This window comes from Nematolebias whitei, chromosome 12 (genome assembly GCF_014905685.2).
Source record: "Nematolebias whitei isolate Nwh7 chromosome 12, NemWhi1, whole genome shotgun sequence".
Taxonomy (NCBI): domain Eukaryota; kingdom Metazoa; phylum Chordata; class Actinopteri; order Cyprinodontiformes; family Rivulidae; genus Nematolebias; species Nematolebias whitei.
Genome location: NC_056509.1, coordinates 39553511 through 39578259, shown reverse-complemented (window position 1 = coordinate 39578259; position 24749 = coordinate 39553511). Strand labels below are relative to the sequence as shown.

Below are 24749 nucleotides of genomic sequence, written 5' to 3'. Positions count from 1 at the left end.
AACCCCTCCATTCAGAGGAGTTATATAAACGGTCCCGTCATCATCATCAGACTGATTCTCTTCCCTAAATGCAGAAATCCAAGTGTTTTCTGATAAAAGTAATCTACAGAGTTCCCCAAGGGAGAGAAAACACGAGGGTTTTTACTCACGGATCGGAGGGGTGAGACCGTTCTTGGATCTGTTGTTTAACATCCAGAGAACGCATACCGATCATCCTAAAACACAGAGACGAGAGTTTTTTGTTTTACCTGGATGATCTGCGGATCCTGTCACTTCAGACAGGAGGCGCTGATGCAGGATCAGGTGTTGACATCACACCTGTTAATCTGGGCTTCGCCATAAGTGGAAGGAAGCTCGATTTTCCCGGCCCAGACATTTGTTTTCTGGAGTGGAATTAAATTCAACCACCATGAAAACTCATTTATCACATGAGACGCCTCTAGAGGTGTTTTTGCACGTCTGCATGTGGATCCAGTAAAACAACGACGGATGATCATTGTCTTTTCCTCTGTGGAAGCAGACCTCCGACTCTGGGGAAACACCTTGTTTTTCTATCAGAGGGAGTCCCCCTCAGCAGACCCACGTCATGGGTCAGTCTTCACGGACACGTTGCTGTCAGGCTGGGGGGGGACATACCTATCTCAAGCAGTAGGGGCGCTGTGGCCCCACTACACATCAGCCCACATCAATGTTTTGGAGTGTCGCACAGTACTGAATGTGATTCAACACCTTGCTCCTGTGCTACAGAATCAACACGTGTTGATTCACACAGACATCATGATGACTGCTGCATACATAACCATCAGGGTGTGCGTTCAGCCAGATGTTACACATTGTGCGAAAGCTACTGAGTTGGGTTCATCAAAACCTGCTTTTATTAGAGCGGTTTACATATCCGGTGTTCTGATGTGACGTCCAAGGGCGGCCCACGTTACGTGGACCGGATCCTCCATCCGGATCTGATGTTTTCAGATGCAGCAGAAGTTGGCAAAGCAGCTGTGGACCTGTTTGCGATGCGAGAAGAACGCTCAATGTCAACTACGGTTTTCCCTGAGCCCGCGAGACGATCCATCGCTGGGGGGGACGCATTTGCTCACAGTCGGTGGCCCAAAACGCTTTTTACGCGTTTCTTTCCCCCCCACCTCCTCTGTTTTTTACGGTCCATGAACCGAGTTCAAGAGGAGGGATTGACAGCTCTCCTGGTGGCTCCCGGCGTGTGAACGCACTATGGTTCCCAGGCCTGCAACGTCTGTTGTTGGGTCGCCGTGGAACTGTCATGGAGGAAGGATGCTCTCCTTCAGGCAGGAGGAGCGACCAAGAGTTACCCAGAAATAGGTCAACACCGGTGGGTCTGACCGCTGAGCGGTTCCACTTAGAGGATGGGTCTCCCTCAGGAGATAGTGTGCACAATTCAAGATTCACGTGCTGCATCTACCACAGTTCTGTACACATCAAGGGGACGGCTTTTCAGCGCTGGTGCACAGAGAAGGTTTAGAGACCACCTCATGCCTTTTAAGCGGCGTGTTGTTTTTCTACAACAGCTGATGGATAGGGAGTTGGTTTTCAGTACGCTTTAACGTACGATTGCAGCCATCTCTTCCTGCCACAAAGGGTTTGGAGACAGAACAGCTTTTATCACCCGCTGATGAAGCGGTTTCTAAAAGGTGTACAGAGATGTAGGCCTGTTTTCACGCCCACTTGTTTCCACAGTGGGTTTAACGCTGGTCCTGCGAGCCCTGATCAAAGCTTCAATTGAGCCTCTGGATCAGGTTTCATTTAAATTCTTGTCTCTTTTAACAGCCCTGTTGCTGGTTTTAACACCCGCTAAGAGGGTAAGTAATTATCTGCCCTCTCTGTTGCTTCGTCATGCCTTAGAATTAGGCTGACGGGCAGCTCAGCTGATTTAAGACCAACCCAGCTTTTATGCCTAAAACATCACGAGCTCTTTTAAATCAAGAGTGATATCGTTGGAGGGGTTTTTTCCCTCCCACAGATCAGAAGGGGAAGCATCTGTTCATCTTCTCTGCCCGGTGCAGGCGTTGACGTGTTACGTAACGCGCACAGCTGCAATGCGTTCAAATTCAACAATTGTTTGTGCATTATAGAGATGCTTCTGCAGGTCGCCGTTATCCATCCAGCGCTTGTCACACTGGCTGTGTGAGGCCTTTTCTGAAGCCTACAGAGCATCAGATTAGGGCCTCCTGTCAACCTCTAAGCACATTCGACCAGGGGTATCGCATCTTCGACTGCTCTGCATAATGGTATGTCAATGCAGGACATTTGCACTGCGGCTGCATGGTCAACACCCTGCTCATTTATTCGCTTTTACCTACGTGATGTAACGGCTCGTTCCATGACACATTCTGTCCTTAGTGCTCTAACAGAATGAATATTATTGTTCTCATGGAACTCTGTTTAAGCTCACTTCTGTCTGCATGCATTACAGTGTGAGATGTTGTTATCAGTCACAGTTGTGTCTGTGTTTCTGGTTCTATTGTCACTAATCAGTTCATGATTATGGTTACCAATCAGTTCATTTGATTATTTATCAATTCATGGACATTAATCTGTTTATACTGTTCAGCCATGAACCAGTTGGTTCATGCCCCCCTCCCCCCCTCTTTTCAACTTCCTCTTCCCGTTGAAAGTTTTTCCGGGGTATTCATGCTTTGTCAGAACGCATAGTTACACAACATGCGTCTGTGCATGGCACATAATTACGCGATGCGTAGTTTATGCACACGGGGAGCTGAGTGACAAGACGTTTTTTGGGCAAGCTTCCGCTTCTTACTGTGTTCGAATGGACCCAGTGAGGCGAGGACCACATCGGCTTCGCCCTTTACCCACTAAAGCGAAGGCCTTAAAGGGCGAAGCTTATACGACATAAAACGTTGGTTACGTACTGTAACCCCAGATTCTATGAGTATAAGCGTAGCCCTTTAAGCGTCGGGCCTCACTGGCTCCTAAATGGCTGAAGAAAAAGCTATTTTGGGAGCCGATTTCCCGCTCTTAACGTAATTTATACGGACCGGGTGGGGCCCACACAGCAGGTGGGCGTGGACTAATTTTTTCAGTGCTTATGCTCTGCATAACGGGATAAACCCACTAAAGCGAAGGCCTTAAAGGGCTACGCTTATACTCATAGAATCTGGGGTTACAGTACGTAACCAACGTTTACCAACGTACTTGCTTGAATTAGGATTTTTTTTTTTCCGTTTTTTTCTTTGTTTAGCACAAATAAACAATAATAAGATTAAAGTTAGGTTAGCTCAGATGTTAGCTTTAGCTCAGTTTACACTCGTCACTTTTGTCGTTCTTCAAAACCTCAAATTTACATGAGAGAAACTTTCAGAACAACGTTCTTTCGATTTAAGGTGGGGGGTATTTACATTTAGGGGCTGCAGTTGCTCTGTGGTCAGTACCACGGTCTTATAATTCTGAGGTTGCAGGTTCAAGCCCACGTTACTTCAGGAAGGGCATCCGCTCGCTGTGGTGACCCCTGAAGAGGGAGCAGCTGAAAGAAACGCTTTTATTTACATATTTACATATAAACAAATCACCAAATGTGTTATGGTTGAAAAATTCTAATAATTTTATGACAAAATGGTGTTTTGAGTGATGAATCATGAAACTGATTGAATGAGAAGGGGGTCTCTGCAGACCAAAAGTGGGCGTTTCTGGCGAATAGGCGTTTATGGGCGGCGAACACTGATTGGCTAACAGTATTTAATAGGCGTTTGTCGGCGGCGAACACTGATTGGCTGTGGGTAACCCTCAAAGTCACGAGTCATTGATGAGGTAACGTTTCTTTGCGATGTTTGACAAAGAAATATGGTTTATTGTACTTATAAAGTATGTTATGTTTTCACTTATGCATTTTATTGAAGTACGTTTATTGTAGGTCACGATAGTTTCGACCGTTCTCTCGTTGTTGTCGTAACGCACTGAGGTAACGTGAGCCTCCACTCGGCTCCTTTTCAAAATAAAAGCTGAAAATAAAAGTTCTTAATACTTGAAAAATAAATATTTAAAAGCTGTGTATAACTGAAAAATATGAAAAAAATAAAATAAAAGTTGTTATTAGCTGAAAAATAAATAAATAAAAGCTGCTAATTATATACATGTCTTTCTGCCATGTCAGGGACCACTCTCACTTCAGACTGACTCTAGAAGACCCCAAGATGTTGCCCAACAATGTTGACCAACATCTGATGTTGACTTTCATTACTCAATAATGAGTAATAACTTATTCAATAAAAAGTCTGTAATTTGTCAATAATAGTCAATAATTCATTCAAGAATAGATTATGGGTGTTTGGTATGGCTCAGTGGCTAAAATGGGTTGGATGTTAGAGAAATTACTTAATTTTCAATTACCTGAATGCACAAATTCCTTCATTTATAGTTAAACTTTAGGAAATCAACTTTTTTTTTCTTGTGAAAAAAATATCAAAATTAACTTTAAAATCCAATCCAGGATTAAGCAACAACTAGCAACACCCTAACTGTACTATGTTCTGTGTTTCCAACAGATGCTACGATGACTTCTAAAAATGGATGTCCCAATAAACACAATAAAAAAAAATTCAATGATGCATCAAATGTTGTCTGAGTATGTTTTAAGGTAATAACAAATGTGAAATCTGGAAAACAAAGAGAATTCCTGAATCTGTCTTGTGTGCTTTGATGTGTACATAAGTTTATTGGAGGTCCTGAAACAACTTTTCTGAGAACACAAAGATTTTTATTGTACCTTTGGCCAAGATGTCAGTTTGAAATCAGGCTGCTTACTGCAAAACCAAGAGGTTTTTTAAGACGGTCTTCATTTGTATTGTTTTGTCGACTATAAGCTAAATGTAATTTCTAAAATATGGATAAATCTGATCTCATCATGCAGCTTGAGCAACTGGGTACAGGTGTGAGGGCCAAAAGTCTGGTTATGTACTGACTCCTAAATGTGCTTGTTTTCTACTGAAACATGGAGTAGGGTTGACCTTTAAAATGTGAAAAAGCTGATGAAATTAACCAGTAAACAGAAATACCTGCTCCAGTTGCAGAAATCTTACAGAACCTGACAGTCACTCATCTGTAGTGACTGCAGGTTGAACAAGAAAATGTGAAGTTAAAGGAAACATCCTTTGTCCCAAGGCCAGTTTAAGTATCATTAATATTTTTCTTTCTTTATGAATCGATTGTAACTTTGTTCACATTTTTCAACAACCAAAATGGAATTTGTTTTTTTAATGTTATGGCTAGGTATTAAAAAAAAACCTAACATTTAGCTCTCCCCACTACCCAGTTATGTTGCTCTTATTTTGAAATGTAACCGGAAGTTCTGTGTTAAGAGAGTCGAAAAAAGAAGTTATGGAGACGCCGCGGCAGTATACTGGAGCAATGTCGAACCGAGACGCCGCTAATGTCGAACCGGTTAACACCATAGACATAATATGCATGTGGTTAACACAATCTGCCAATAACGCCTTGTTTTTAGACATCATGTGTCTGTGGTTACGGCATTTTATCGTTCAGCCTTTTTTTTTCTATCGTTCAGCCTTTTTTTTTCTATCGTCCAATCAGATGTGGCCGTCCAGACACGCCCATTTTTCTATCGTCCAATCAGATGTGGCCGTCCAGACACGCCTATTTTTCTATCGTCCAATCAGATCCGGCCGGCCAGAAACGCCTACTTTCCTATAGTCCAATCAGATATGAGCGCCCAGATACGCCCACTTTCCTATAGTCCAATCAGATATGAGCGCCCAGATACGCCTTCCGAATTTGCCTGCAGAGACCCCTTCTTGGATTGAATACTAAAATTTGAAGAAATTACTCTGTTGAAACTAGAATAAAGCAAAAATAAACGCTGCTTTATTTAATTTCAAATTTAAACCCTCTTTTTTATGTGATTCAACACAATCTGCTGGCTTCCTTAGATACAAAACTTTTACTAATTGGCTTTTATAATGTATATGAATGTTTCTGTTCAGTGCTGAGATGACTTCTGTTGTTACTTGGTGCTTTATAATTAAACTGAATTTAATTGATTTTTTTTTTCCCTTAAAATATTATTCTGGAAGAAAGTTCAGGTTTTCCAGTTAAACTCCTAAAGACAAATCGGTCCAAACAGAATGAACGTTGTCTGTGTTGGGGGATGAACACTACACAATAAATCTAAAAAAAACCAACATTCTTCACATATTCAGAATACCCAACCATATACCGTATTTTCCAGCGTAAAAGTTGCTCTAGAGTATACATCGCATCAGTCAAAAAAGCATAATGAAGAGGAAAAAAAATTATACAAGTCACTTTGGAGTTTAAGTCACATTTATTATGCATCACCTCTGACCCGCTGCGTTTATTATGCATTTATTTAATGGTCAAAACAGCTTCATTTCGCCTGAGCGGCGCAGAGCCATCCCATTCATCCATCCATTGCGGCTGGAGCCGCTAGCTCTCCAGCGTTCCTCCGCCTGCACCACCTGAGTGAAGTGAGGGCACATGGGAGGACTCGCTGTTGCAGTTCTTAGAAATTTAACAAGATTAACACTTAAAAACAATTATTTGCACAACATTATAGCAAAGGTGTGTCTCAGTTTAACTTTTGCATAATAAATGCACTTTAATGGTCAAAACAGCTGCATTTCGCCTTGGTGCTGCGGTGCCATCCATCCAATTATCCATCCATCCAACCATCCATCCATCTATTCATCCATCCATCCAACCATCCATCTATCCATCTATCCAACCATCCATCCATCCATCCATCCATCCATCCTTCCATCCATCCATCCATCCAACCATCCATCCATCATGGCTGGAGCCGTGAGCTCTCCAGCGTTCCCCGGCCTGCACCAGCTGAGTGAAGCGAGCGCACATGGGAGGTCTCGATGTTTCAGTTCTTAGAAATTTAAAGCGTTAATCAAAAATTGCGTTATGAATATAAAAAAATGCGTATGTCACTTCAACACACAAGTCGCAGGACTGACAACTTTTGCAAAAAAAAAAATGCAACTTATACGCCAGATAATACGATAGTTTATATTTGCTTATCGTGCACATATTAAGCAAGTATTCTGTGAAAATAGAGAAAAAAATCTAAAGATTAAGATTCGACAGGTTTAAAAATATGTAATGTTTTATATTATAAATGTATAATTTAAAGATTATTTGAATAAAACTCCAGTGTAACAAAAAAAAAAAAAGTCGGGGGGAAAAGAGTGAAAACTTTTTGACTCGATAAACTTGGCTTTTTCTTTGAACTTGTTTTACTCTGATAATTATCTAGGCTGTGTGTTTATCATGAGAAGCACCAAACATGCATTTATTTTCCTCACGATAAGCTGCAGTGTGCACGCAGCTGTTCTTAGAAAGATGTATAAAGCACCAACCTGTCTTGAGTGTTAATTAAAGGTGTTTTGACAGACTTATCCACAGGTCTAGATGTGTGTGTTCTATTTATTTATTTATTTATTTTATAAATATAACAAGCCACACAGAGATATAATAGTTGTGTAAAAAGCATTGGTGTTTATTTTCAAGTAATTTAAATGAGAATGTAAAGTTGGGAAATTTGCCTGCTTGTGTTTATAGGTCCATCATGACAGACTTGTACTACCTCAGCCAGGCCGACGGAGTTGGTGATTGGAGAACGAAGGAAGCTAAAGACCTGTCGGATCTGGTCCAGAACCGAATCACTTACCTACAGGTATCTACAGACTCCCCCGCTGCATGCCAGCTGGCTGCCGTTGTTTAGACAGACTTGCATTGTGTGCGTTCAACCAAGTGTCTCCCTCACGCACATAAGCACATGTGCATTATTGGTGGTTCACACTTCCTTGTCTCATTTGCACCATCTCTATCTGCCAGCGTCTGTCTCCACGAGTGGTAAGTAAAAGGAACCAAAGCAGAAGGTTTCAGCGGTTGCATGTGACAAGCTGGTTTCTTATTATTTGTCTGTGGGTTAGTGCTAAACACACACTCACACATACGGCAAAAACAAACGCGCAGAGAAACTAAATGACGGATCTGCAGACATGCAGTTAAAAGACAAACAATCATACGCTCAATGAGACTTGGACAGACGCACGTTTACCTTCGTAAACATCACCTGACTTTCAGGACTCGTTCTCTTACCCCAGCTCCCCTCCTTTCCCAGCTCTGATGCTACCGGGTTTTTCAGCGGGCGGCACGGCAGCGGGTCCTGCAGCATTAATGAGCCGATGTGTTTGATGAAGAGGACCCAGTCAGTCTAGCTGGGCGGAGACAGCACCACTAACAGCTGCTGTCACCACTGCTGAGGGATCACACGGCTCCACCAGCTGCCATCACTAATTCATCACACACAGGCGTGCACAGATGGATTCCCATACACCTAAGCGAGCAGTCGCCGCATACAAACGTGCAGGTTCAGCCACGAGATTGATGCACGTAACTCGTATGCAAAGTCTGTGTTTGTGTGAGTGTTTCTGTCACACATGCAGCTATATGTACGCGCGGAGACAGACAGGCTCCTCCCCCTCCCGTGCTGCCGTCTCTGCCGCCCGCAACAGCTTCAGCCTTCATTCCTGATTTAACGAACTCCTTCTCTGCGTCTGCTCCATCTGTCCACTCACGACTTTCAGTAACCATGGCGCCTTCTGATGGGGTTGTTTTTCTGTTTTTTTTACAGGGAGCCTTTTCATCGTGGCATTTATTAGTGGTGCACAAAATCGTGTTTATGCTTTGGTTTTGTTTTGCAACAGACCCAGTCTTTTTAATACACTTCTTTAGTGCTTTTTGTCATTTTGTCCACATTGAAACTTACACAGTCATAATTTTAAATTGTGTACCCATGTTTACATATTTTTACAGTAATTTACAGGTAGTCACAACAACAACCTGTTGTACTGTCTTTCAGAGCTTACATATGTTAGTTATGAATACAAAGTGTGTTTCTAAAAGACTTCCAGCTTTAAACGCATAGAAACACTTTTTTTTTTGTTATTATTAAAATATCTACAGACACAGCACTGTTTCCAGACATGTTTTCATCCAATGGAAACGCAGAAAATTATCAAAATGCTGTATTAGCCATGCCAGGCCTGTATGTGGTGCTGTACGGCTGCCACGAAAATACCATAAACAGAAAGCAAAGCATGGAGCATGTGCACAATGATTAGACATTAGGTACTAACTAAACAGAAAAAAGACAACAGAGGCAAATAATACTGGTGGGTCAAAAACTAAATCTTTATCGGCTCATTGAATTAACACGGTATACAAAGGTTTTTCTGTAGTTGAGCAGCTGATATCTTTAAGCTTATAGTCTCTCGTTGTTGTTGCGTCAGTCATGCTTTGAGTCGTAGGATAGGCAGGATCTAGTGCTATGACATCGTTTTCATAAGGTCGTGTCTTGGTTGTCTAATCAAAAACACAAGTGGCGTTTCAAGATTTTTTTCACTTTGAATCTCGTTTTCTAAAAACACTATTTGGGGGCTCCTAAAATGCTGTTTCTGTGTGGACAAGAATGAAACGATGAGAAACTTCCATGTATTCAAAATTCCGCTCCATATGGAACAAGCCTTAGTCCCATACAAAGGAAACAAACTACACAAATAACAAGTAATACTACGCATCAGAAGAACCGTAATGGAATACAAGACATCAAACTGCTCTTGCAGGAACATACCATTAAAACGAGCAGTAGTCCCTCGCTACTTCGCGGTTCGTTTATCGCGGACTCGCTCTATCGCGGTTTTTCAAACTAAGATTGGACATGACACGATTGGCTGATTGATGGATGAGCCGCACGAGCAGCATGGAAATTTTATTTAAAACAAATTATTTTGTTAGCACCTGCTGCACATTTGTGCAGCCCATACTGCAGGATAAACTTCCTGCTGCAGCTGATCAGCTGTTTGCCGTGCAGAGCGGTGAAGTGGGCGTGGCCAAGAGCACTTGCAGGTGGCAGAGGAGGATGGAGCTGAAATCATGACATGCTGTGCTCTTTTAGAGCGTTTAGAGTTTAGAAACATTGTTTAGAATATTGCAAGTGTGGGAAGGGTTTAAAACGCCTTTATATATATATATATATATATATATATATATATATATATATATATATAAAATAAAAATAAACTACTACTTACTACTTTTGATAATATTCCTACTTCTTGATTTTTCACTTTTTGCTGGTCTTCAGGGTACAGATCCCCCGTGATAAACAAGGGACTACTGTAGTAGAATTGTGCAAGGTGCAAAAAACAAAGTGTTGGCTATAATTCAGAAAATTATAATAAGATTGTAAGATTCTGAGCATCCTCTTGATTGTATTTTGTGATAATTGACCTTTGAAAATGGTACTAAACCCATTGTGGAAGTTAGCGTTCATGCACATTAACCAGTTTCTCCAAATAAAATGTTTTCACACTTTCAGCTGTTAAAATAATTTACCACTGTGCACTGCAGGTGTTTCTTCCTAAAAGGGCATCAGAGGAAAATGTAGAACCTGTAATGGGATGAATATTATTCTGTGAACAGCTGAAGCTGTTTATATGACGGAAGGTTCTCCGCTAACACAGCAAAGCAGCACAGAAATATCCTTTAATTAAATGTCTCTAAACGTCTTGAAGGCAGGGAATGTTGGGAAGCACAGTGACCTGAGGTTATTGTGCTGTCAGATTCACTTGTTCTCAGCTGTAATTCCTAAATCAATAATATCACTGTGGTCAATCGCCATGTGTTTCTCTTTCAAAAGGAATACTTATTCAAGAGGTACTTAACCGACAGTGAGCACCCAGCAGTACTGAGTGGCTGCCTGTGCACCCATCTGGTGCCATTATCCTTGGACCAAACCGCTCAGCGCTTCAGTGTCATTCCAGCTACACCATTAGCAACCTGGGATCCAATGGTGGCCTTTTCTCCTCATGATTCATGCCATGAAATAATCTCATGCAGATACAGTGGCGGCTACACAGAAAGCAAGCTCTGCAGAGGCCCCTTTGTGTTCACATGTCACTGTAGATTATCTGTGGGTTAGTTTACACCTGAGGGGCGAGGGGTGAACTGGCAGCCTGTAACTAAGAGGAAATACTTTTGTGGATTGTTCTGTCAGCTCAGCAGGCTGTTGATCTCTGTTATTGAACAGCAGGAGTGCTAATCAGCTTCGTGCACCTGAAAGATCCTCTCATCTTTTTGCTCTAAACTTTAATTCCCCTTATTTATTTTTTTATTTCATCTCCCTTTTTTTTTTTCTTCTTCCTTATTTCCCTATTCCCCTTCCTCATCTCCCACTAGTGCATGCTAGGCAGAGTTAGCCGGTGGGTGTTGGGCGCCCTGATTACTGTGAACTATTCACAGCTGCAGCAGCCTAATGAGGAAAACACTCCCATCAGCGAGTAATTGCTGTTCAGGAAGCTGGTTGGCACGAGCCATTCAGTCGTTCAGACCAGCCACGGAGCAGATCACAACCGCCTGACAAGTCGTCGTTATCGCAGCGTGTATCTGTCGATGCCAGCTTTCTGTGTTCGTAAAGTAGACAGCTTATTGTTTCATCACCAGCTCCTCACATTTTGCATTCTTGCCGTCAGAAATGATGATACCGAAGCTAATTTTGGAGTTGATTAATTGAGAGCATGTTGGGGAAAGAGAAGCTGGGAGGAAAAATGAGTAAAAACTGTAAAGAACAAAGGCTGATATTTTCAGTGTGAGCTTAAGAAAAAGGCAGTAAATAGAAAAATACAGGCATTGTTGTGAATGATTTAAAGGATGCAAAAGCAACAAAAAGCAGATTAAGGCAGGAGAGATATTAAAGGATAAAGCTGGCAGGATTTTCTGTTTTTGTCTTATTGTTTAGAAAATTCAAGAAAAGAAGAAACTCGGTTACTGAGTCAGTTTCTTTGTGGCATTCAGCCTTTTAAAATAAAACTGCAGTCTTTTTTTTTTTTAATGGCTACTAAAGAGCACTCTGTTATTGTTTTTATCAAATATCACCCAAACAAGAGCCAACTGTGGATTTTCTTAGTATTATATTCTAAAAAGTGTCATTATGGACCATTAAATATTTATTTGAATCTATTTTTGTTGGAGAAACAGAGCATTGTGACTCATTACTGAACAACAGTTAATACTCCTTCTTTGACTACCTAGAAAATACTTTAAAAAAACAACTTAAAATTACAAAAAAATAGTGGAATTTCATATTTTACCATTTAAAAGGAGCAATAAGATACAAAAATGGGTAAAGCTAAATTTATTGAAATGATCAAGTTGGAGGAGCTCTTATTACTTGTCACTGCATTTTTATCTTAGAGTTTCAGAAAAAAAATTGTTTTATGTTGAAAAATGTTTGTATTTTTCTAAGATAGATTGGTGTTGGTAGACATTTTGAATTGAAATCCAAAAGGTAACCAGTTATAGATTTACAGTAGTCCCTCGTTTATTGTAGGGGTTATGTTTCAGACCACCCCCCACCCCCCACCCCCCCGCAATGAGTGAAAAACTGCGAAGTAGGAATGCTACATTTATTTTAGTATTTATATATATATTAATGCTTTATAAACCATTCCCACACTCTTGCAATGTTCTAAACTCTTAAACCTACATAATTTTAACAACATGCATATATGTACTGTACAGTACTGCAAAATGTTATATGGGTACTAACCAGCCTTGGTCCGGTTCTGATCGGCTCTCTGCAGACCGTGAGCACCAAGATGCTTTTAGAAAGAGCCGGACCTTTGGATAGCCAGCACAAAACCACACAATGATCCCGATCGAGTCCAAATCTGGATGAAAAAGTCCCAGTGAACTCCGGAGAAAACACCGGACGTCCAAGCAACTCCTCCTCACTTGAGAGGCCTCATGGGCCAGCAAGCAGCGCTCAGGTTGGCTGATGAGGCTGGAAGTCCGGCTCTGGTCCAATTCCCGGTCGGTTCCGTACAGCCCTCTGCATCCGCTGAGCACCGAAGTCACTGAATAAGGACCAAACTTTTTTTGATCGGATCAAAACTTTCCCCCCATTTCTTTACTTCTTCTTTACTTCCCTTGTTAAAAAGGCAAAATCCCAGTTTCATGTTGATAAAACTACTCAAAATTTAAATGATCCCAAGAAATTTTGGAAAGTGATTAAATCCTCATTCGGAGATTAAATATCTAGCGAATTACCTACTTGTATTATTAAGGATTCACAAAACATAACTGATAAAGTAGCTGTTCTTAATTGTTTCAATGAACATCCTGATGCATGCTCAATAATCCAGGTAGAAAAATCCAAAAAAAGTTCAATCTGGTCCTCTGGACATTCAAAAAACAAAACAAAGCAAAAAAAATTTAGATGCGTTTCGTCTCTCATCCGAGAGACTTCCTCAGTCTGAGGTGCTGTGTTCAGCTCAGTCTCTTAAATAGCACCTTCTCATAGTGGATCAACCAGTTTGCTGCTGACAACCAAAACCATGTGAGCAGCTTTTTTGTTTTTTTGAATGTCCAGAGGACCAGATTGAACTTTTTTGGACGTTTTAATGAACATTTCATTTCCTCAGGATCCTTGTTTGAATCATTGCTTCCACAGAGGCTAAATGTGCAAGATTATTTATCTCAAGCACACTTGAGTGATTCAGTTCAAGGATTTAGCTTTGCCCCTTTTGATGTAACTAAAGTTCATAGAACTTTACAACAATTAGATCCTTGTAAATCTGCTGGACCTGACAAACTCGAGCCCTTTTTTTTTAGGGCAGCTGCAGACTTTATAGCAGAACCTCTATGTTACATCTTTAACTTAACTCTTGCTGAAAGTAAGATTCACTGGATATGTAAATCTGCCTATGTTCTTCCCTTGTTAAAAGGTGGCAATCCATCTGTAGTCCACAACTACAGACCGATCTCTAAATTGTGTGTACTTTCCAAAGTTCTGGAAAAATTGATCGCAGAACAGCTGAAAACATATTTAGATTCAAGAGGCCTACTCTCACAACACCAATCAGGTTTTTGAAAAAAGCACAGTACAACAGCTGGTGCTCTTAAAGTGGTAAATGACATTATAGATGCCCTAGATGGCCGAAAATATTGGGCAACTCTTTTTGTTGACCTTTGTAAAGCGTTTGACACTGTAGATCATGTCATCCTGATGAATCGACTCTACAAAAGTGGGTTATCTGTCCAGGCTGTTAACTGGTTCTCCAACTATTTATCTGATAGAACTCAATGTGTCCAAGCGGCTGGGTCTTGTTCTTCCCTCCTTCCTATTTTAAAGGGAGTGCCTCAAGGCTCCTGACTAGGTCCTTTGTTGTTCACTGTGCGATAACTTGCCTGATGCTAAAGCTCATCTATATGCTGATGATACAGTTATTTATTGTTCATCATCTTCAGTTTCACAATCGGTTAAACTGCTGCAATCTGCATTTGATACTGTTCAGTCCCGTCTGGCTGAGCATAAGCTGGTTTTGAATGCAGAAAAATCAAAGGCTATGCTACTTTAAAATGGTAAGCGGCTTCCACCTATCCCCCCCAGCTTGTTAACTGTTCAAGGGGCTGAAATTGAAGTTGTCAGGTGCTACAAATATTTAGGTATTCTGATTGATGAGAATCTATCCTTTAACTTTCATATTGATAAACTGGTTTCTAAACTAAAACTTTAATTGGGTTTCTTTTTTAGAAACAAAAAGTGTTTCTCACACCAAGTCAGAAGGCACCTGATTGTTTCAACTATTCTGCCCCTGGTGGATTATGGAGATCTGCTATTTATGAACTCTTCAGCCCAGCTTTTGAAAAAATTGGATGCTGTATCTCATTGTGCCCTCCGTTTTATGACTGACTGTGGCTATCAAACACATCACTGCACTTTGTATGCTACAGCAAAATGTCCCTCTTTGACTGACCGCAGACTTTTTCACTTGTTGGTTTTTATTTATAAATGCATCCTTGGGCATCTTCCTACATATTTATGTTCACTTTTATCTAGAACTTTTAACCATTATAGTCTGCGTTCTCAGGACATCATTGTGATGCAGGTCCCAAAGGTCAGAACTGACCTGGGTAAAAAGGCTTTTAAATCTTTCGCCCCTGCCACTTGGAATATTCTGCAGAAGGATTTAAAGTTATCGTCTCTTGTTACGTTGGGACAATTTAAATCAATTCGAAAGGAACGAGAGATCAGATCACTTGGCTCCTGTAACTGCTCTAATGTGTAATTATGTGATTTCTCCTGGATATGTATTTTGTCTACAGTGAACCCTCGTTTTTCACTGGGGTTACGTTCCAAAAAGAACCCGTGATAGGCGAAATCCGTAAAGTAGTAACCTTTATTTTTTTACAATTATTATATAATGAAATACTCCATAATACATTCAAACCAAAGAGCAAAACCTTTTCACAGGCCCAAGCATTTGTTTAACAAATAAAAGTACTGTATAAACGTTTTTTTTTACAAATAACTACTGTACTGGAGAGACTGTTTAGCCAATCAGAATGCAGAACACAATGCACGATGCAAATCCGTGAAGCAGCGAGACCGTGAAAGGTGAACCGCGTTATAGTGAGGGTTCACTGTATTTGGTTTAGTTTTTTTAATTTGCTGTATGTTTTATGCTGCTGTCTTGGCCAGGTCACTCTTGGAAAAGAGGGTTTTAATCTCAATGAGTTATTTTTCCTGGTTAAATAAAGGATACATACATACATACATTTCAGCAGAAAGCTATGGCTGGAAGCTGTTGGGGCTTCTGGGTAGTGTAGTCTTTTTGAGTGGTGATACAATTTAGGGTAATTGAGAGAAAACTACAAAATGGTGGCACCTGTCATAAGTATTGTTTTTTTCTCGTTAATTTTACTGTATCCTGTACTGTCCCAATCACGTAACATTAAAGTTGACAAGCGTGTGTCATGTACAATCTTTTTTTTTTTTTTCTTTTTTTTTATTTGTACAATCTTACTTTGAAAAACCGCGAAAGAGCTAGTCCGCAAAAGTCGAGCCGCAAAGTAGCGAGGGACTATTGTACTGTGCATCCAATGATCACTTTCCTCAACTGTCATTAACATTTTTTCCAGTGGTTCATGAGATATTTTGCCAGCAGGCAAACACACAGATAGGGAAGAGACATTAATGTTCACTTTTCACTTTTGGCGGCAGGTGAAAAATAAAAGTAAACTGACAAAAAGCACAACCACACGACGAAACATTAGGTTTCAAGATGAGACCGTCAGTGCAAACAAACAAAATATTATTTTATGTGTTATTAAAAGTCAGAGAGCAGGTCTCCTGGAGATGCAAGGTGAAAGACGAGCAATGAAAAATGTTGAAATATTCTTTTCTCCTCTCCTTCCAGAACCCCCCAGATTGCAGCAAGGCAAGAAAACTGGTGTGTAACATCAATAAGGGCTGTGGTTACGGCTGCCAGCTGCACCATGTCGTCTACTGCTTCATGATCGCTTATGGCACCCAGCGCACGCTCATACTGGAATCACACAACTGGCGCTATGCCCCTGGCGGCTGGGAGACGGTCTTTCTGCCGGTCAGTAACACTTGCACTGACCGGTCTGGAGCTTCCACAGGACACTGGTCAGGTGGGTACAGAATGAGATCCACTCGTGTGAATGTTTATGAGCGTTCACGCTATTATGATCCGTTTTTCTTCTGTACGTTTTTCAGCATCTTTCTCGTTCCACAATTTTTGTGCTTTTTCACCAATTCATATATCAAAATGTTGATATATGAATTGTTATATTTAATTTAATATTATTAAATTTAATATTATTGTTATATTTAATTGTTATTCTCTCTTGTTCAGGAGAAGGGTGCTATGACTTTTGGTATTTGTACAACTTTAGCTGTTTGCGATATTTAGCCTTTTCTGACATTTTTTTCATAGGAAATGAATTAAGCTCATATGACATCTTTCAAATCTTTAGATCTGTTTACATCCTTTTACTGCTCCTTTCACATTTTGTTTTGGTTCAGCTTCTTTCAGCTTCCTTGTGCAAATTTAAACTTTTTTCAGCTGATTTCAGCTGTTTTTTCAGCTGTTTTATGCTCCTTTTAGATTATTTCTGCCAACTACAATATTTTTGTGCTTCTTCTAACTTCTTTCTGCTAATTGCAGCTTCTTATGCTCCTTTCAGCTTATTTCTGCAAGTTTCAGCTTTTTCTGCTATTTTAGCTACTATTTAGCTGTTTTTATGTTAATTTGAGCTTTTTCAGCTAATTGCACATTTCTTTTACACTTGTTTCAACTTTTTTGAGCCTAATTCAGCAAAAATGTGCTCTCTCTCCACTTCTGTATGGTAATTTAAGCTGCTTTCTTCTATATTCACTAATTTTCACCCTTTTTTTTTTAATTTCAGCTTTTTTATGCTTATTTCTGCTTATATGTGTTATTTCTGCTTTCTTCTGCTAAGTTTTGGTTGTTATTAAATTTCAGCTACATTTCCGCGCACTTTAGCTGCCAGCAGCAGGTTAAGTTACACTTTGTACATTTCGCTGCCAAATAACTCGGACTAAACTACCACTCGCAACCCAATGTCTTGTCTTTGCTTTTAGTCTTGGACAGTTTTTGATTTTTCATTTCCTGAGTATACACTGCATACATTTTAGCACAGATTTAGCAGATGTAAATTTATATAACCCTAGCAGATTTAAAAAGTTGGGATTCTACTTGTTTTTCTCCTTAACTGCAGCAGTGACTGGGTGGAAGATCTTATATGCTTTTATTTGTTTAAATCTTTATTTTACCAGGAAAGAAATCCATTGAGATTATTAATCTGTTTTACATGGATGTTCTGGGCATTGTGCAAAGTGCAAACAAACCATTACAAACACAGCAACAGTCGTAATAACGGTAACAGTAGTATTGAAATATTTACAACAAAACATCCGGTAATAAGACATAAGGTGCAATGCAAGTTTTAAAAAGATAACAGATTAACACACTTAGACTTTACAGGTGCAAGATGTGACTAAGTTTTTGTTTAAAACTAGATAAAGGAATAAAAGACTCCAACCTCAACTTAAGCTGCAGGTCATTCCAAGACCATGGGCCGAAACGGAACAAACTCATCCTTCCTGACTCCGTGCGCACAAAGGGAACCTTAACCCGCAGCCAGCTACTGGCCCTGAGACTGTGTTCTGTAGGGAAATTAACTTGAAGTAGATATATGATGGTAATTTTCCTAAAAATTTTTTTTTTTTCATTTAGCCTTTATTTATCCAGGTTAGTCTCATTGAGCCACGAGAACTCATTTTCAAGAGAGACCTGAATGGCTTTGTATATGAAAATATACCAATGCTTCATACTTCGAATATTGAGTAAAGTAAGTCCAGCAAGGGTATATAAAGTACAATGGTGGGTCATAAAGGGTGAACCTGTTCTATACCTAAGAGCAGCATAGTAAATGGGCTCCAGTTTAGCTAAGGTAGTGGGGGAGGCAAATCTGTAGAATGTGTCGCCATGTTCCAGCTGTGATTTAAAACAAACTTATAACAAGCTGCTTACAGGAAGAAAAAGTGGCCGTGGCCATGTGTTACACAGTTCCAGTTTCTGTCCGTAAGGCTGGCACACCGTCCAGTTTTAAGACTGGGCTTAAGAGTTCTTGATAAATCCTATAGTTAGGGTTGGCCTGTTATGCTGCTATAGGCTTAGACCACTAGAGGACAAATTGAACTAATTTCCTTAAATGATTTAATAAAACTGAATGGTTTTCATTGATACTAAATCTATCTTATGTGATTCTCGACCTGCCATTGTGTATCTGTTCCTACCAAACCCAGCCGGTCGAAGCAGACGGACACTTGTCCTGAGCCTGGTTCTGCTAAAGGTTTCTTCTTCACGAGGGAGTTTTTCCTTTTCACAGTCGCCTTCATGCTTGTTCAAAACGAGAGTTCTGTGATGGAGTTAAATTCAAAGCAGTCTGCTCCACAGATAAATAATGTTAAATTACTTTTATATATATATATATATATATATATATATGAATGTTTCTGTTCAGTGCCCTGTGTCAACTTCTGTTGTGACTTGGCTCTATATAAATAAACTGAATTGAATATGTTCACATTAAAGGCTTATTGATTGTACCATAAACATTTTGCTGCCAAAAATCTATTTTAACTTAAATATTTAATATCGTGTCAAAACTAAAAATATAACGCATATGAACTCACTAATACTTCTGTTTGTTTTTATATAAAATATAAACAACCTGTCAATAATAATATAATAATATGCAAGTCTTTTATTCAGCCTTATGTGTCCGATTTCTCCAGGAAGAAATTTATTGAATCTGATAGAATTTCTTTCAAAGAAATGTGAGTATGAATGTGGATTCTGGGAATTTAATATAACCAAACTGACTTGGTTAATATTTCCTCATTCACACCAGAGCCTGCAGCGCGACATCTATATTAGCTCATGCTTTTGGTATTCTCATGTCGTTTGTGTATTAGTGGAGATTGCACGGTTGGGAAAACTTATACGATTATATATTTTTTTTTTGCTGTTTACCCAGTCACAAGTCTAAAAATTAGACAAATGGAACTAAATATAAAAAATTTCCACAAGAAAGATTTTGTTGATATTTGTTATTTTAGAGTTGCTATAAGTGTGTCATTCTTGTGAACAGAAAACAAAATCTTCTACAAACTATAAATAAAACATGATGCATCTTTCAGGTCTGTCGACCAATCAGAATCACTCTGCAGTGTGCAAAGCCAATAATAATAATAAAATATTCCTGTAAATGCTCTCTCTGATGTTTCTTTATCAGCTTTAACAGCAATTTAGTTTCTGCTTTTTGAAAAAAATAGAATATAAAAAAATGACACTTTACAGATTTTTATACTTTCAACTGGAATTGCTTTATTTTGATAGCATTATAAAACGCAAGATCTGCAAACCCATTTTAGAGTTCTCGTTGCTTTTCTAAACATTTTCAGTCAGCACATTGTCACTAGTTTTGAAACTTTTTTTGAAACACCGACAAGACACGAGTTCAGAACATGTCTGATGTTCTTTTTAGGAAATGTCTTTGTTTCCATTTCGTTACTGTTTTCGCATCATATTTATGTGGAAGTAAAAAAAAATTAAGTGTTTAATATCTGTGTAAAAATAAGGGCAACAGAACTCTTAATAAATTAATGCTAAATTTAGTCTTGTTTCTACGAGAGACACGACACGAAAATATTAAAACTAATCAGTTTTCATACATTTATAGTGCAGTTGTGAATTGTTTAAATTAGAATGCATCACTTGATAATGAAATCTAATTTAGTCGCAATCAACGTCCTGATAATGTTGACATATTTCATCTATAAAACAGTTTGCATTAGACATGAGTTCACTAGTTGAGGAAACATTTTAAACATTGTAATAAGTTTACAGAATGATTTTGTTTGAGCATGGATAAATGTAAATATCAGTTTGCATTTGCATTGAAACACTTGCAGCTTTTCACTTCCATTTCTCATTATCGAACAGTTTGTGTTGTGCACACCAAAAAAGCAAAAGCAAAGTAGAAAGTTTTCTGAGAAGCTCAGAAGGAAGATGTTAAAGCTAAAAGCTACAAGACCACCTCCAACAGTTTCATGTTCCTCTGACCACAGCTGCCAATATTATTTAAAAAAATATAAAGTTCATGGGACTTTATCCAACCTCCCAGAACATGGCCGCAGGAAGAAATGCAACCCCACATGATGTGGGTGGAAGAAGAAGAGCCAAGGAAAGTCAGTTTCAAGTCACACCGTCTGTCACATTTTAAATTCTAATGAGCTACATGAAAGAAGACTCAGGAGGTCTCCACTATTGACAGACAGACAAATAAATAAATAAAAATCAGACTGGAAATCGGCAAAATACTCCCCTAAAGTTCCTGAGAGACTGATAAAACATACCAGGAACTTTTTGGCTGATCACATCAGTGTTTATTATTATTATTATTATTGAAGAAGGATACTGATAAAATTATCCATTTCTGTTTGCGTAAGTAGGATTGTATTTGAGTCAAACGTATGTTTCTCGTTTCTTAATGTTCTGTAGCCTTACAAGCTGCTGAAGAACTCTGGATTCTGTTTAGATCCAAGAATCCTAACTCTACTGGAGTCCCCATTGTACTAAAGTGTACCTTAACAAGATGTTCGCTTACCTCATTTAATATTTCTGCTTGAAGACACCGAATTTTAGCTTCATACCAACATTTGATATTAGGGATGCACGATATTGGATTTTTGGCCGATATGCCAATATTTTATATACTTTCCTTTGTCAGAACATAGCCCTCTTATTTAGGCTCATTTGCTACAAAAATTGTGCAAACGCTGTAAGAGCTGGTGACATATATTCAGTAACAGCCATATGATATGAATAGCACTTTAACTTATATTAAATGAAAAGTGTTAAATGTTATTTATTAGCATTAGTCGCCTGTGATGCTGCCTCACTTGTGGAGGTTTGTTCCAGGTTCCTAGCTGCAGTGTGGGATCCTCTGCGCTCTGTGCATGGACAGACTTTTTTAGTTCAAAGTTTTTGTTTTTGCATTGTGCTGTAACACTAATCATGCTAACGGGGCTAACACGACGTCCAAATGTCTGTAGTAAAACTCACCTAAGTGCCATTGGCTATTAGCTTCTCTATGACATCGGAAATGACCGCTTGTAACTCGGGTAAGGCTACGTTGGGAAAATATCTCTGACTGGGACGATGTAACGAGGCTCAATGTAGTCCAAAAATCTTTGGAATCCAATATCCTCAACCAAAAAAAAACCTTCCACACCGCCGATATTTTGACTTCTTCCTCTCCACCATGATCAGATCAGGTAGGCGCATGTGACATCATCAAGTTGTGCTGCCGCTGCAGGCATCCGTGTCACTGGGTTGTCATACAAAACCAGTGTCTTTTATATTGATGAGTTATTTTGATGGAATGGCCGATGTCCGATATGTAACTTTAACACTAATGTCGGCCGATACTGATACCATGCCTTTAATATCATGCATCTGTATCCTAAATGTTTGCAAAGGGAAATGATGACCGCAAAAATTAAAGTCATTTTCTCTTACTTAGAATTCATATGAATTTATGTGCTGAGAGGTCGAACTGATGAGAACTGAGCAGATAAAATCCTTACTGTTAGATTTGGTGATTTTTGTCTATTGCATCTGGTCATTTACTTTCATTTAAATCACTTTTCACCATATTCCTTCACTTTGTGTCCCACCACATTACCAGCCCTAAAGGGAACCCAATAGTGCAATAACTTTGGTTGAATGCACCCTTCACCATGTAGCTACCAAATGGCTTTTTCCATCATCCTAAGCAGTGAGAATGTTGCAGCAGAACTCCAATGTCTTATTTCTCTGCATTTACACCACAGCAGAAGCTAACACTCAATGCACATAGCCAGCTGTAAGCACTATTTTTCTTGCTCACAGTACACAAAACAGGCAGTGGTTATGTATTGGTAGTCTGTGGTGTAGGTTTATTACTTGTGTGACACAGAGAACCAAAGCGTGGCCGACTTGCTGAAAGGCTGCAGCTCTGAAAGCTCAGGAATAATATAGTGCCAAGAAAGCTCCCTGGGATAGAAATCAGTCCTTCCTGCAACATTTGTGTGGATCCTTCCAATTTATCATGTAACACTGCCTGTGTTGGCTAAACAATATTAAACACCATTGTTGTAATTGTGTGTGGGATTGCCCACCATATGAATAGCAAATATGCCTAATCCTATGAAATTATGCAATACCTGCACAACCACGCTGCAATTCAAATGCTATTAAATGTGATTAATAGACCTTTTTTATTGTATGTATTTATTTGCAGCCTTTATTTAAGCCGGCAAAACAAAAGCATTTGTAAATCTGTTTGGTTATGATGGGGAGGGAGTTAGTGTACCTGCCTGCCTCAATCACGTTCTCTTTCATGGCTTTCCTGTTCTCATCGCTGCATCCTTTCAGCTTTTTTATTTTTATCCTATTGCTTCATTTGACTTGTGCCCTCCTGGGCTCTCTCTTCTTATCTCATACTTTCCCTCTGCCTTCGCTCTCTCATTTTCTTGCCTTTCATGTGTCCTTTTCCTCGTTTTAATATTTTTTTTCCCCTCTGATTCATGTGTGCGTGTCTGTGTTCGAAAAAGACTGCCTCCTATGCATCTATATATGCCATATGGCCACGTTCACCCAACATGCAACTCACTGCAGGCCTTTTAGCATTCTGAGTTGTTTTTCTTATATCCTACAATTCACAGAGGCAGCAGTTTCTAATGACGATAACTAGATTGGCATAGTTAATGTTAGTCTTTTGAGTACTTGGCTACGCCTGTGGTCATGCCTGCTGTGGTAACAGTGCAAGCAAGTACATTCCTTGGGGCGCCGGACTACAAAGGGGATGCTAAAGCCTTGGATTAATAAATGGATGTATACTGAATATCAGACTAATTAAGTGGAATGTTTTCCTCTACAGTTGCAGTGTTTTAATGTCGGGAATACTGATTTCTTGCAGGAGTAAAAATGCTCAAGTACTTGGATGGTAGAAAACCTTACACCTTAAAGCCATTCTCATTTAGTTAAAAACTGCTTAATCTATTCTATGCCATGTCATATAAGTCATTTGTCTTTTACTTTGGATTGTTTGTATTTACATGGGGAATTATCTTTTCTAGTACTTATTGTCTCAAACTAATAAAATTCCAATTCCCTCATATATCCTAACATGAATAGCCCACTTTCTGTTAAGTGCTTCCCCTGAGATCCGAGACATTTATAGACCAAAGGAAGATGCATGCTATATGTGTCTGTGACAGGGTATTTCTGTCAAGAAAACGTATTGCTCGGGGGGTAACATCAAAGATAGCAATGGAGTCATTATGGGACTCGCTCATTTTCTCCCCGCAAATGCAAAACGTGGAAAAACAAAACATTACAAGAAAATCCACATTGACACAAACATAACACACAGAGATGTATGCCTCTATTATTTGCTTTACCGCATCGGTTCTGGTTCTGGTGTGTGTCTAAAAAAAAACGGTAAAGGAATGTGGAAGATAAAACAAGTCGTAGGAAAATTAAATGTACATACCGTACGCTAACGTCTGGAAATATTTCAACAGTCACGTTATTTCTTACCTGAACATGCTTTAAATTTTATATTTTTGTGGTAAAAAGCTTAAATGATGTGAAATCCTTAAAAGAAATTGTTTAAAAATCACAGCACAGACAGGCATCTTTTTAGGGGCTCTGCTTTACTTTGAAATATGAATTCAACCATTGATGATTTCAGTACCTTTATTGTTTTATCTTTTAGAGAGTTTTGGTTATTTGTCTACATGTTGTGAAAGGGATATTCTTCTGCGTGGAAAGTCTTATTATCCATAATCCTGTTGTAGATGTTCAGGGCTTTTATTTTGTAAATCTCAAGTCCAGTGTTGAGTCTCTGCACTCACTACCCATTTCCGTCAGTATTGTAAAAGCAGTAAAAATTTCTGTCCATAGGTTCACTAGTGAAAGGCATAAACTGTCATATTTTATGGACAGAGGAGATAAGAACCAATACAGACTGGCTTTAATGGAAGTCTGAACTCAAAAAGAGCAAACCAGTCCTCTTGTAGAGCTATGGGCAGCTGATCAAAGAGCTAATTTGTCAAAGAAAGTACAGTCCTTTGTGCTTCTTTGTAGAGATATTCCTGCCTTCTGTGTAAGTCAGCGCAGCAGAAGAAACATAATGTTCCCTGACATGTAAGGACCGGAACCAGAGATCCCTAAGTTCATAACTTCGTATCAAATGTATTATGAATG

General features: G+C 39.3%; 1 protein-coding gene across 1 annotated transcript in view; it reads left to right on the top strand.

Moving 5' to 3' along the window:
- fut8b (fucosyltransferase 8b (alpha (1,6) fucosyltransferase)) overlaps positions 1-24749 on the top strand; it is a 71515-nt gene that overhangs the window by 27123 nt on the left and 19643 nt on the right. Inside the window, exons 4-5 of the mRNA XM_037685908.1 lie at positions 7594-7708; positions 16299-16536. Of these exons, the coding sequence (XP_037541836.1) occupies positions 7594-7708; positions 16299-16536 (353 nt within the window). The remainder of the gene's footprint in view (positions 1-7593; positions 7709-16298; positions 16537-24749) is intronic.